The sequence below is a fragment of the Eutrigla gurnardus genome (assembly GCF_963514095.1).
Source record: "Eutrigla gurnardus genome assembly, chromosome: 13".
NCBI lineage: Eukaryota > Metazoa > Chordata > Actinopteri > Perciformes > Triglidae > Eutrigla > Eutrigla gurnardus.
Window position 1 is genome coordinate 3,617,644 of NC_139936.1, and position 12,675 is coordinate 3,630,318.

The following is a 12,675-nucleotide window of genomic DNA, read 5'->3' on the forward strand; positions in this document are numbered from 1 at the left end:
ACTGTGAGGGATTTCATATACATACTGAAGCGTTTCTCATCAGGTCTCCAAAGATCACGGTCCCACCTCTTTAAAGAGCCTTCATAGATACAGTGTGCGATCAATATCTTACAGAACAGGCAGGCAAAGTAGTCGACAAATATCCTAAAAACATACAGACATATCCAATACAAAGAAAAAGTTGCAAGCTCACATACATTATCGTTTTCTTTTTTAATCGTTTGGATTGTTACAGGTGCAAAAAACGAATTGTGTTAACTAGCGTGGGCGTGGACGCCGTCTGCACATTTACAGCAATGGTCACATTATAGCACCGGGTGCAGAGAGGTTGTCGGCTACATTCCCATCTAGCTTTCTCCGTAGTGTCTCGTCTGTTTCCTGCACAATATACACACACACCCGTCTAATGATCGGGATCTTGTTGCCCTGACAACCTTCTAACAAACACGAGGAAAAGAAACAAAAAAAAAACACAAATATGATGAAATATACGGTTCATGTTTCTTAGACAAAATGTTCCAGCCATTTCTCCAACATCCCCCCCATATTCAGGGCGGATGAGTAGTTTAACCTTAAAATACCCTTCTTTTCCTTTCAGTGCAGTCAGACCTTTCCAAAAATGACTTAATGTGATAAAAAAAAATACATATACTTTTTTAAAAATGAAGAAAGTGCAACTATAACACAAAAGGAAGACCACGGTGAATTGTTCTGCTGTACAAAAAAAATAAAATCCTGCAAACTTCATATAAAATTATGTGTTATGAGATGCAGAAAACATAATCTTTTTCCTTATTTTTGTGGCAACAACGTAACACTTAACTAAAAACACTGTTGGACGGAGGCTGTAGTTTGACCTGAAGGTGGCGCTGTAACACGGCCGCCAGCACATTCTAACTTGTATCTGGGGAAATTAACAAAATTGTAAACCCTGAAGTTTCTAAAATGCCTTTTTTCTGAGCAGAGATGACAACTTAACAGCTCAAACATGTACAGCAAAAAAAAAATATATAAAAATGTAAACAAATTAATATCAATAATTAAAAAAAAAAAAAAAAAGCTGCTTCAATTCACTCGATCCTTCCTTGACGATGGAATGTGGCAGGAAAGAAGAAACAAAATGGAGTGGTGCTTTCTTCTGTTTGTGTTGCGTGAAGTGACATAATGGTGGTGTGTGAATGGGAATGGATGGAGTGCTCGTGAGCTGGCTCAAATGAGGAAAAGAGCTTAGCCGAGGCTGGTGATGTTGGCTTTTCCACCAGGGGGCGCCACGATGCGCTGAGTGTTGCGACGGGGAACGTTGTCATCGACTTGGGCACCTAAAAATAAAAACAAATCACTCAATAAACCATGAGTTTGCTTGTAAGTCGGCTGAAGCCAGGAATGACGAACTGTGTGTTTCGCTCACCAGACAGACTGAAGCCAGACTGATGAAGGTTGCGCACTGGCTGATGGGTAATCTGCTGCTGCACCTCTCGCTGCTGCTGCTTGGCGGGGGAGGTCTTCACCGAGGAGACGGTGGACATCACCTTGGGAGTCACGGTCACCTCGCACACCGGGCCGTCGTACAGGCCCCTGGGGACTCCTCGCAGCTCCGTGAGCTGGAACGCCATAAAAACAGACCGACGGTTAAAAACGGCGCGCTGCGAGGCTGCACCTGCTCAGACGAGCCACCGGGACTCACCCTGCTGCGAGCCTTTATCCTCTTGTAGACGTGGTCGGAGAAGGGTTTGCGGCTGACGTAGCGCCCGCAGCCCTCCGTGGGGTGGAGGCTGCCCTCCTCCAGCACGATCTTACCCTGGCTGATCACCACCACGGGGCCGCCGCGCACCTCCAGGCCCTCGAAGATGTTGTACTCCACAGCCTGGGCAATGAGGAGGTTTGAGTCAAATAACAACACTGAGATAATAGAACACATAGTGATATAATAAATGGGCATAAATAATGTGTTTTTACATCCAAACAGGTTGTTTATTTCTCTAAATAACTATGATAAATAAAAAAGTAGACGGTTTAAACTGATTCGTCTCAAATCTTTTACGTATTCTTCTCATTGAATATATTTTTATTATTATAAATAACAACTGCAGTCACTAAGTGAGTTTACATGTTGTTAATGGTTAAACACATTTTCTCCTGCATGTTATTCTGCACTACTACATCCATCGTCACTCCTGTAGGAGTGTTTTAAAAGATTTAACAGCCATTTCCTGAACAGAGCTGGGTTAGGTTTCTGGCAATAACAAGAAGCATGAATCATTTAAAAACACCGGATGAGAGTGAAGACAGGCAGAGTAACCCTCTCACCAGGTTGTGGCTCTTAGCAGAGATGATCTTGGTGACATCCGGGTCCCACAGCACCAGGTCGGCATCAGACCCCACGGCGATGCGGCCCTTGCGGGGGAACAGGTTGAAGATCTTGGCTGCGTTGGTGCTGGTCACCGCCACAAACTGATTCTCGTCCATCTTGCCCGTCACCTTTTTTTTGGGGAGGACAACAGATCACATGCTTACTCACGCAGCGGTCCGCGAGGCGATTTTGCTCTCAAGTACGTCACGATAGGACGATTTTTGGGGAAAATTTGTGAAAAAGTGGGTCGCATTCAAGCTCACCACGCATTTGTCCCAGATTAGGGACATCCTCTCCTCGGTGCCGTTGGTGCCCTCTGGGATTAGGGTGAAGTTATCTTTGCCTATCGCACGCTGAGATGTCTGGAAAGTGCAGTGAGCACTACCAGTCACCTGCAAGTCCCCACTATGGAAGAAAGCAAGACATGACAAAACCAGATTTAATAATCTCTCTTTGTACTAAGTACGTGTATATAAGGGAAGCTGGGTAAAAATAAAATGCAGCACACAGCAGTAACGCATGCCAAATGAAGGCCCGAGCACAGAACACCTACCATGACAACAGGGAGTTGAGGTAGTCGGGGGTGGTTGGATCTGGACTGAGCGGTGGAGAAGTGACAAAGGCGGCTGCCTTGGCCCAGTTCTTGCTCCAGTAATGGGTCCCATCTGTGCCCAAGCTGGCAGATATGGGCTCTCCGTAAACCACGGCACCTAAAAACAGGAGTCGTGATGTCAGCACGGAAAAAAAATCCAGTTTATTTGTTGGAAAAAAGTCTTCAAACTGTCTCTCTTTCTTACCCTTTTTCCTGGCAAGGGCAATGACATCAGCAGCACTCTTACTCATCACCTTGGTGATGTAGAGGGGACAGTTGGTCTGATTGGCGATGGTGACGGAGCGATTCACTGCCTCGGCCTCCACCTGCAGACGCACAAAGTCTCATTCATCAGCCGCCTGGTCTCTATACTGCTTACTCACCGTCACTGTATTAATTAATCTTTAAAGGACACACTAAATCATTATCTTACCTCCTCAGGGCGGCTAAGCACATGGCCTTCAGGGCCAGAGATCCCCAGCTCTAGAATACGTCGCTGCTCCTAAAAATAAAAATACACACAAAAACAATATGATCCAAAATGTCATAGTTGAGACTCCACCGACGTCATCCGCGGTTCTGTTACCTCTGCAACGATGTCTCCGTTCTCAGCGTGCACCTGTGCGATAGCTCCAAGGTCTCTGATGACGCTGAACACCTCGTAGATCTGAAAAGAAAAAAGATGACAAGCTAGGTAGGGCAGTCATCTACCACCCACAGTCATCACAACCCAGACAGCTATAGAGCCCACTATGATCATCATCCAGAAACCGAGCGTACCTCAGAGTCAGAAAGTTGGAAAACATCCTTATAAGCCAAATAGACCAGGAAAGAGTTGACACCTGAAGATAGAAAACTTATGAGAGAAAACAGCCAAAAGGTGGAACAAAGAGAGCAAAAGAGGGAAAATCCCAGAGTGTAGGAGGAAAGTAAAAATCAAAAGTAGAGACATTTAGTTACTGGTTTATGGTCTGTGCTTATTTATCCCCCCAATGCAATGACTTAGAAATACTTTCTAAGGCTTGATATATGTGGAGAATCTGACTGCATACCATGATCCTTCACCAGGGTCTCCATCTCCTCCTGGGTGCCTTTGTGCCACTCGGTGATGTCCACGTGCAGAGAATAGTCGCAGCAGGACTTGCTGTCGGCCCACTCCCTCCACTGTTTGAAGGCCGCGACCAGGCCGACGCCGGGCTCCGGCACCACGTGGTCAACTACGCAAACATACAAACAGAGTAACATTATAAACTGCACGGCGTGCACGTGTGCAGCGTTATAACACCCTGCAGCGGTATGACTCCGCTTTACAGCCGGTTTAAAAAACACACGTGTGACTGAGATGATACACACTGATCATAGTTGTCCCGCCGGCCAGGGCCGCCTTGGTGCCCTGGTAGAAGTCGTCCGCCGCCACCATGCCTCGGTCGGGCATCTGGAATCGGGTGTGCACGTCGATTCCCCCGGGCATCACCATCCTCCCATGAGCCTCTATGATCTTCACTCCCCCGGGAACAATGAGGTTGTCGCCGATTTGCCTGAAGGAGAAAAACGAAACCCAGAAATTAACAACAATCTAGATTCCATAAGTCAAAAGGTACGGGTAAAAATATATGTTGATTATGAGAATTACATTTTCTTTTTTTTATTTGAAAGTGTTGCCAACAAATAAATACCAATAAAGTGAAACATTTTCACTGTTGATGCTCCTCAGTATGTAAAAAATAATAGTTAAATCAATGTTCAAATCTTACTTGATGACTCCATCCTCCATGTAGATATCAGCCAAGAACGACTGATCATCGTTCACTATCTTTGCTCCTTTGATGAGGAGACGATCACTCTGAACGGATGAGACAGAATTTTACATTTAGTACATTTTACGTAAGCCACAAGATGATCCGGCCCTCCTGCTGAAGAAAAGTGAGAAATCAACTCTTTTAATCCTTTGTAACTAAACGTCTATTCCATAATTCAACGTTAAATCTGACTGACTTCAAAGACAAAAGACTTGTTATGAGTCATGAGGGCTGCTGGAAGTTTGTCACGGCTAAAAGGTCACCGCATCGCATGGAAAACATCGGTCGATCCATGCTGTCGCGCTGCTGGCGGTACGACCATGATATGATTTATTCACACACACACACACACACACACACACACACACACACACACACACAAACACACCCACACACACACACCACGTTTGACACCTCGTTAGAAGGGAGGGAGCCAGTCTTGATCAAACGCCGTGAGTAAGAGCACAATCTCTTGAGTGGCACGATTAACTCAATATGTTGGAGATGAAAGGAGAGCGTACGAGGTTTGGCCTACTTCTCCGACAGGCTTCCCGGAGTCTCGGAGGAGATGGGAGAGCTAATGAAGACATGAGTGGTCCACTGCAGAACCCTCACAGCAGGAAACACTCAGTTTCTAATGTCCGGACTGGGTGCACACGGACAGCGGGAAGGCAGTAACTACACAAGTTATGGGCTGTATTGACAGGAGGCCATTACTCTTGTATAAGTGGGTCACGTGACCTATGTTCTCTCTGCGCCCGAGTGGTCAGTGACGTCACATGCCTTTTCACTCAAAATGGCTTTTATTGAGCATGGCTGTAGTCCAACAACTACATAAATGGGCGTACCATTATGTGGGTGTGTGTGCACGTATATATATATATATACACACACACACCAACATATAATTAATATAAATGGGATGGAAATAATTATAATAACACATGTCAGTATGGCACAATCCCCCAAAATGAAAATTGATGACAGTTTCAACAAAAATCATTATCATATTCATTATAACCTTCATGAATGTAGAACATATTCTTATTATCAATAGACTGTGATACATATTTAACTGTGTTTATTTAATAAACTGGTAACTGAGGAGATGTCACATCTGAAGTGGCCCAAAACACTATTTCCAAGATGTATTTGCGTTATTGTCTGTGGGTAAATTTAGAGTGATATAACTAATGCTTATAAGCAGCAGCTCGTAAACAGCAAGCCGTGCTTGTAATCGTGATTAAGAGAATATGTTGCTTCTCCATCATTCTCATCATTAATGCATCAATGTACGGCTGAAACTGGTAATTCGTCTTTTTTCTCTTTTTTTTTTACAATTTTGTTTAAATGTTCAATAAAACATATGTCAACAAGTTAATGATATTCAGTCGTATTAGCCGATTAAATTTAAAATTGACAGGAAAAAAGAGAAGTGTACTATTAATTTAACTGACTAAGAAAATGAGTCAATGCTCAAAATAATGACATTGTTTCTGTCATTCTGCTGCCAGACAAAGTGACTGTGTGGTGGTACTGTGGTGATACTCGATACCACTGTATGTTTGAATGAATTCAGCTACTGTTCGTGGACAAAGCTGAATTTTGCTGTTTTGTTAAAAACTGTGCAGAGCTGAAACTACAGTAACAGCTTCGTTCCAGCCTAACGGTGGTGTCTGAGGGCCCGGGGGTCATCTGGGGGTCTGCACGTCCGCACGTTGTGTCTGGGATGTCAGGTCTGGATTTTTATAACAGTGACAGAGACCTCGATACCGGTACAAAAAACCAAGCCCGATCCCGAGCCGGCATTTTTTAGTGCTACTGAATAATCAAACGTAAGAGTATTTGTAGAATATACGCTTCAGTGCTTTGGATGCATGATGAAAGCTTAAAGGGAAAAAAAGGTTTGGATGGGTGCTTTCCAATGACCTACTTTGCTAAAGAGGTTTTACTTATTTTAACTATCACGGCAGCCCTTCTGTAGGTCCTTAATACTGTGCTTTTTTTGGTAAAAAAAAATAAATAAAAAGAAGCTGCAGCACCACAAAGCAAAAACATAATCTCAATTTGTAGTATAACACAAAATCATGGTAAAATAAGCTGTAGCAATGGATGATTTTGCAATAATAAATAATAAAAACTAGATGTCAAGATGATGAGGTGATGACAGTGAAGGCACCTGCGCCTGAAACCCTGCAAGTGAGGATGCTGATGGGGAGGGGCTAACGGCTAATAATGGAAGCTAATATAGCAAAGAGCTGCATAGAAAAATACTAGGTTGACATTTCCACACATGTAATGTCAAATAGGTTTCTACGAGGTTGCTGAGTGTGGAGAAACAGGGCTGCTGCTGTTAGCTAAGCGCTGGCTAGCTTTGGGTCTAATCCTGAGGCTCAACGTACGTTACAAAAAAATTAAAAAAAACACCACAAACGTAGGATATTTGTATGTTTTCCTCTCCACACAGTGACATAATACTCACAGTGATCCGTGGAATGTTCTTCTTTCCCTGGTAACCCGACATTTTGGAAGATGTCTCTCTCTGAACACAAACCGTCCCCCTCTTTGCCTCTTCGGCTAACGCTAGCTAGCTAGCTGCAACACCTCCGCTGCCGATGGAGAAGAAGGATGAATGGATGCTCGGGGGTTCGGGGGCCAGTCGACGCCCTTTGCTGCGGTTTCTCTCTGCTTGTCTCGGCTGTTTCTGTCGATAGTTAGTGACGTGAGCACAGCGCGGGCCAGGTGAGTGATGTGAAACGAGCGGTTTGAACGGTCCCGTCTTGGATTTGCTCGCTGGATCGGGTCCCTGAAGACCAGGCAAAAAAAAAAGCACCGAGAAAGAGATGGGCCACAAAGAGGTACCGCGCATGCGCACTGCCCCGCCCTGCTAAATTCCCATAAATTGCCAGCGGGTGGGGGGACAGGTTAAGCATCACCTGTTTAACTGAAAATAATTATAAATAATAAATCATTGGGCTACAATTATTTAAAAATATAATTATTATTAAATGAAAAGAATTAATCCTAAATCACATCAGTGGTTGTTTACGTTTGTAATTTATGTAAATAAAGTGATGATCTTGACCCTTGACCTACGTATTTTCTTACATGGATACTCTTTTAATTATAGAATTATGTATAGTTAGAACAGGAGAAGCCTTGACCGATAATGGATGGATATATTGGAAAGAATTAAAAAACATGAGTAATATTACACCTTAATGTCATGTTTCCACTATGATAATTAAAGGATAAATAAAAGATTATCTTATTTTAATAATCAGATATTTATATATAATACTTATAATTTAACCAGGGCCCTGTCCTGTCTATGTGGATTTGTTAGATTGAAAAACTAAAACTAATTTATAATAAATGAGGCCATTTATTTGACATCAAATGGTCAAATTTGGACCAACAAATGGACCACAATGCACGAGACTAAAATGTGCCAGTCAGGCATGCAAGCATGCAAATAATAAGCATTATAAGCAACTACAAAATGCACCAAATCCATTCAATGTTGCCCCCCGATGTCTTCTTCGTTTGCCCTAAAGTGTGAAGCTGCCGAGCAGATGTGAATGAGTAGAACTGAGAGTGCACTCACTAAATCTTTCCTGGGTTTAAAAAAAGGTCACAGATGCATGTAGCTAATTTATATATAAGACATGTAAGATTTAGCTAGTAAGATGTAATTTACTGTGTTAACATGGCGAAGGTTCCCCACAGGATTACGGGGGACATTAAGTTGGAAGAGGAGTTCGAACCTCACCTAAATTAGAGGGGAAGGACATGAACTTAGATGATATAGGAGTGGTGACAAATTGGAATTGGTGAGGCAGGAGAGAAGTGGGGGGCCAAGTGGCTGTGATTTATCCTTTCTGAAAACCTACCAAGCCATGCAGCCATCACACACATTCACATTCAAACTTCTGATTATTACTCTGTAATATTTCTACCTGAATCGTGTTGAAAATATAAATTAATTAACTTCGGCCTCATCCTCAGCACAAAGTCCATTCAACTAATAAGCTTTCCAGGAGCCAATAATGATGATATGCCATTTTATTAGATGTCTTAAATAATGCATTACGGTCTGCAGAGCTCTAGCCACTCTCTTATATCTCAGTCGCTGCATACAGTACAAACTTTATTCAAAATGTTCTGTATTGCACACTGACTAACTTTACATAAGCCTGTTATAGTGGCATGTACAGTTTGAGTTATTATGAGATATATATATGACGCATTAAAGCCTGAATGCATCTTGAGACCAATACTGCAGATACTGTACATTATAGTGAATTATTATTCCTATGAATCCAAGTCACCATCAGCAGATGCTCCTCTGGCTTTTTACACACAGCAACACTGTTTATTGTATCTGTATATGTGAGATGACGGTGTAATCTATATAAAAGCCAGATAACACTCTTCAATGAGGCCCCTGGAAATACCTTCCTTCTGTGGTGCTTTCTGCCACGGACCCTTGAGCAATTAAACGACAACAAACAAAAAAATAACACATTACGTACACTGCCACAAAGCTATGTAATGACGATGATATAATATGCATTTCTATCAATGTATAAGCAAAGTATACGAAGTCAAAGAGGTGTCTATTACATGGGGCAGATCACAGTTTAAATTATTTTTCACATCTACGTCTTTAAATACCTAAACATTTCAATCAGAAAATAATAAAACAAAAACAATCGCAGATAAATCACCAATGTGCAGCGGTGAAAGATACAAATTTTGGCACTTTGCCATCGCTTCTATGTTAGGTCAAAGAAAAAGATATGTAGGCAAAAACAAATAAAAAATAAAATAGCATATGGCCTGGTAAATTGCCATCCGCCCTAGGCTCCACTATCATATCTTAGAAATGTTTACGCTTCATGCTTCAACCTTAAAAAAAGCTTTTTAAAAAAAGAAAACCCTCGGGAGTCAACAAACAACGTATTCGTGAAAATGTGTAGGATTTAAAAAAACAATCCCACTGTGCAGCGTCATTTGCCCCCCCCCCCCCCCCCCCACTCCCCCCACAAATAACTGCACCTCGAATGTTTATCTCACAAAAGTTAAGGCGATAAAAGACCCCTCTATTTCCAGAGCCAATTCAAATTTGTTGCGGATAATAATGGCGCATATTTGTTTTTGGTTCGTGCCGACCGAGACGGCGCTTGGAAGAAGAAGGCCCGATTCCTCGTGACATAACATGAAAACAAGTGGAGAAAACTTCAACTCCCAGAAAGCCACTCGACATAAAAACCCTTTTCATTTAAACAGGGTGACTAATAGTTTTGCAGCTGCTGGGTACAATTTATGTTTTTTTTTGTTTTTTTTTGCCCCGTGTCAAAATGTGATGGTGTGTAAACTCTAGAGCTACGTCTACAACGTGAGAGGATTTTAACGCTGACTGGAAGGGGAAACGTGGGCCGAACAACAGATGCAGAGAAACAGCTTTGACTACGGGAGGATGGTCGAGTAGACCTCGAAGACGAGGGGAAACATCCAGGCACTGCTTCATCTTCTGTTCAGTAGGAGCTGGTGGAGGCTGTGGCAATTCTCTTCCCAATGTACACCCTATAGGGGAGAAAAACACATTAATAAATAAATCCAGACATTAAAGGAAAACAAATGCAGACATGAAGGGCGTATGGAAATAAATCCATATCGATTGGTTTTATAAATGAGGCCCAAGTATGAGCGGACAGCTTACAGATGAGATAAAACAGAACCGTAAGAACTCCAGACTCACCCGAGGCCCAGAGCGAGAATGTGCGAGATGAGCAAGGAGGGGATGAAGACTTTGAGGAATTCGGCAGAGAAGATGCCGCCTTTCTTCATGACTCCGCTCTTTCTCATGCTGAGAGACACCGAGCGTCGGGGGTGCCTGAAGTGGAATTCCCTGTCGAAGAAACCGTCAAATATCAACAAATATCTCGAGCGGACATTAGAATAGAACGATCCTGGAAGTCGCCGGAGTCTTTGCTCACTTTGGTGGAACGTTCTCCGGTCGGCTGGACCAATCGGCGACCCAGTCTACTTCTTTGTTCATCAGGATGTCTTCATCCCGGTCCTTGTCTGGACCGTCGTCCTCCGACTGCAAACACAGAGGGAAAGGAGTTCGGGTTTTTATGGTGGAATGAAAAAGGGTTGACATTTAAAAAGAGTTAAATGTGTTGTTGTACCTGACTGTCTCTTGGGCTGGGCATCTCCACATCAAACGTGATCTGGCCCTCATCGGCATCTGGACTTGGTGGCCTGTGTGGACTGTGAATAGAAATGGAAAAAATACAACGTTTAAACACCAAACGCTGAGTTTTAAAGTGCATACAACGGCTTTTATCCCCACCTATCACAGGAGGAGCTACTCTGGCTGGATTCGTGCTGTGCATCCAGGAGGATCTTTTCCATGTCCCCGTTGTGGATCGAGGAGGACGACGGCACATGCTCCAGTCCTCCGATCAGGGTCTCGTCGCTCTCCGGCACCGCTTCCAAAGTCTGCAGAGTTTCACTCATGTTGGCGTTTGCGTTTATTTGGTCTGCGGCGGCGTCGGCGGCGGCAGGCGTCTCTGGCAGGTTGGGCTGCGCGCCCCGGTTCCCATTCAGCTCCAGCTCTACCCAGGAGCCTTTGGCAACATAAAAAAAAAAGGTCAACATGGGGGAAATTCAGCTTGTTGTGTTCACCACAGCAGAGACACGCCTCACTGCTGCCCCCCCCCCATTCAGATGCAAACAGCTGACCTACATTTCCTGCACCACTGAGTGACACTGGTGCATTCAAATGAACCGCACTGCATCGGCGACAGCGTGCATTTCTGTGTGCCACTGCCCCACAAACAGCTTTGCACATTTTATTTCCTTCCCAGCAGACAGGACTGATGGGGGGGGGTTATGTAATCTAGTATAGCCAGCGGGATTAGCACACAATCTATATGACAACACGAGACGCCTTTCCCAGCCACGTCTCGCTAAAAATAACACACAATGCATGCATTTCGACGACGCACCACGTATGCACGGCCGACTAGCCGTCTGCAGACAGTGTGTCGTCATCACCGCTGCTTTCATGTGAAGTCTTGCATAACTGTGTGCACTGTGATGTCCAGGCATGTTGCTGTTCCAGCAGACTTATTGTTAACACACACATCTATATGTATATTTGTGTGTATATAGATATATATATATACGCACCACTTTTCGTCAATTCTGGACCGGGACCCACCTTTTTTTTTTTTTAGTTTAGTGTTTTTAAATGTGTTTTCGAAGCTGTAATAGTCAACATCCTACATTAGTCCTTTGGAATATATATTTTTTGTTTAATAATACGGCTGGTCGACGACACAAGGAGCGAGTGTTATGAGATTTTTTTTATTTTTTATTAATTAGCATGAAATAAAAGGAACATTTATTCCGTCTTTTGTCCCAACTTGTTTTCATTCCGGTTAGAGCCCGCCCAGCGCCAATACGACCGCGCGATTGGCTGCCCCTTCCGTCACTCAAACAACTGCCGCGACGCGATTGGCTGGCTCGCGGCGACGACGCACAACGTCGCCCTCCCGCCCCTCCTAGAAGAAGAGGAAATACCGTTGCCGACGTTAACTTTTAACAATAAAATCTACACGAAGCGAACATCGTCGGAAACACGCAGACACGCACGCTGAGAACACCCAACGTCGTCGTGGTGCCGCGGAAGAGCTGGCGGCCGTACGTACCGTGAAGCCCGGGCTCCTCGTTATTGTTTTGTTGAGCAGCAGCGGTGGACATGTTGGCTACCCAATTTTAGCATTCATCAACATGACGCGCTGCTGGTGCGGTGTGCGCATGCGCCAAATCTGTCCAGAGTCCAGCCCGGACTGCTGACAAGATAAGAGACCAAAAGGCAGGCCCTGGATCAGTGATGGGCAGTTTGTTTCATTGTTAAA

General features: G+C 43.8%; 2 protein-coding genes across 2 annotated transcripts; both read right to left on the reverse strand.

Annotated features, from left to right (window-relative positions):
• Positions 1-812: 812 nt before the first annotated feature.
• Positions 813-7,577, reverse strand: dpysl2a (dihydropyrimidinase like 2a). The gene is made up of 14 exons (XM_084025452.1): positions 7,224-7,577; positions 4,697-4,785; positions 4,296-4,480; positions 3,995-4,159; positions 3,723-3,784; positions 3,529-3,609; positions 3,376-3,444; positions 3,148-3,268; positions 2,904-3,060; positions 2,614-2,755; positions 2,308-2,478; positions 1,685-1,864; positions 1,409-1,601; positions 813-1,319 (listed from the first exon to the last, which is right to left on the reverse strand). Exons 1-14 carry the CDS (start codon positions 7,263-7,265, stop codon positions 1,228-1,230), a joined length of 1,749 nt encoding a protein of 582 aa, XP_083881578.1. The 5' UTR covers positions 7,266-7,577; the 3' UTR covers positions 813-1,227.
• Positions 7,578-9,273: 1,696 nt separating this feature from the next.
• bnip3la (BCL2 interacting protein 3 like a) lies at positions 9,274-12,561 on the reverse strand. Its single transcript, XM_084025019.1, has 6 exons — positions 12,466-12,561; positions 11,103-11,379; positions 10,939-11,020; positions 10,744-10,850; positions 10,506-10,655; positions 9,274-10,330 (listed from the first exon to the last, which is right to left on the reverse strand). The coding sequence occupies exons 1-6, from the start codon at positions 12,515-12,517 to the stop codon at positions 10,282-10,284; spliced, it is 717 nt and encodes a 238-aa protein (XP_083881145.1). The 5' UTR covers positions 12,518-12,561; the 3' UTR covers positions 9,274-10,281.
• Positions 12,562-12,675: the final 114 nt, after the last annotated feature.

Excerpts from the sequence above, each read along its gene's own strand:
- bnip3la (XM_084025019.1), bottom strand. The coding sequence starts at position 12,517 with ATGTCCACCGCTGCTGCTCAACAAAACAATAACGAGGAGCCCGGGCTT. Across the intron at positions 11,021-11,102 it reads AGTAGCTCCTCCTGTGATAG|TCCACACAGGCCACCAAGTC; the intron begins GTGGGGATAAAA and ends TTCTATTCACAG. Across the intron at positions 10,656-10,743 it reads CCGGAGAACGTTCCACCAAA|GGAATTCCACTTCAGGCACC; the intron begins GTGAGCAAAGAC and ends TTTCTTCGACAG.
- dpysl2a (XM_084025452.1), bottom strand. The coding sequence starts at position 7,265 with ATGTCGGGTTACCAGGGAAAGAAGAACATTCCACGGATCACT. Across the intron at positions 3,445-3,528 it reads ACGGAGACATCGTTGCAGAG|GAGCAGCGACGTATTCTAGA; the intron begins GTAACAGAACCG and ends TTTTATTTTTAG. Across the intron at positions 1,602-1,684 it reads GGATAAAGGCTCGCAGCAGG|CTCACGGAGCTGCGAGGAGT; the intron begins GTGAGTCCCGGT and ends ATGGCGTTCCAG.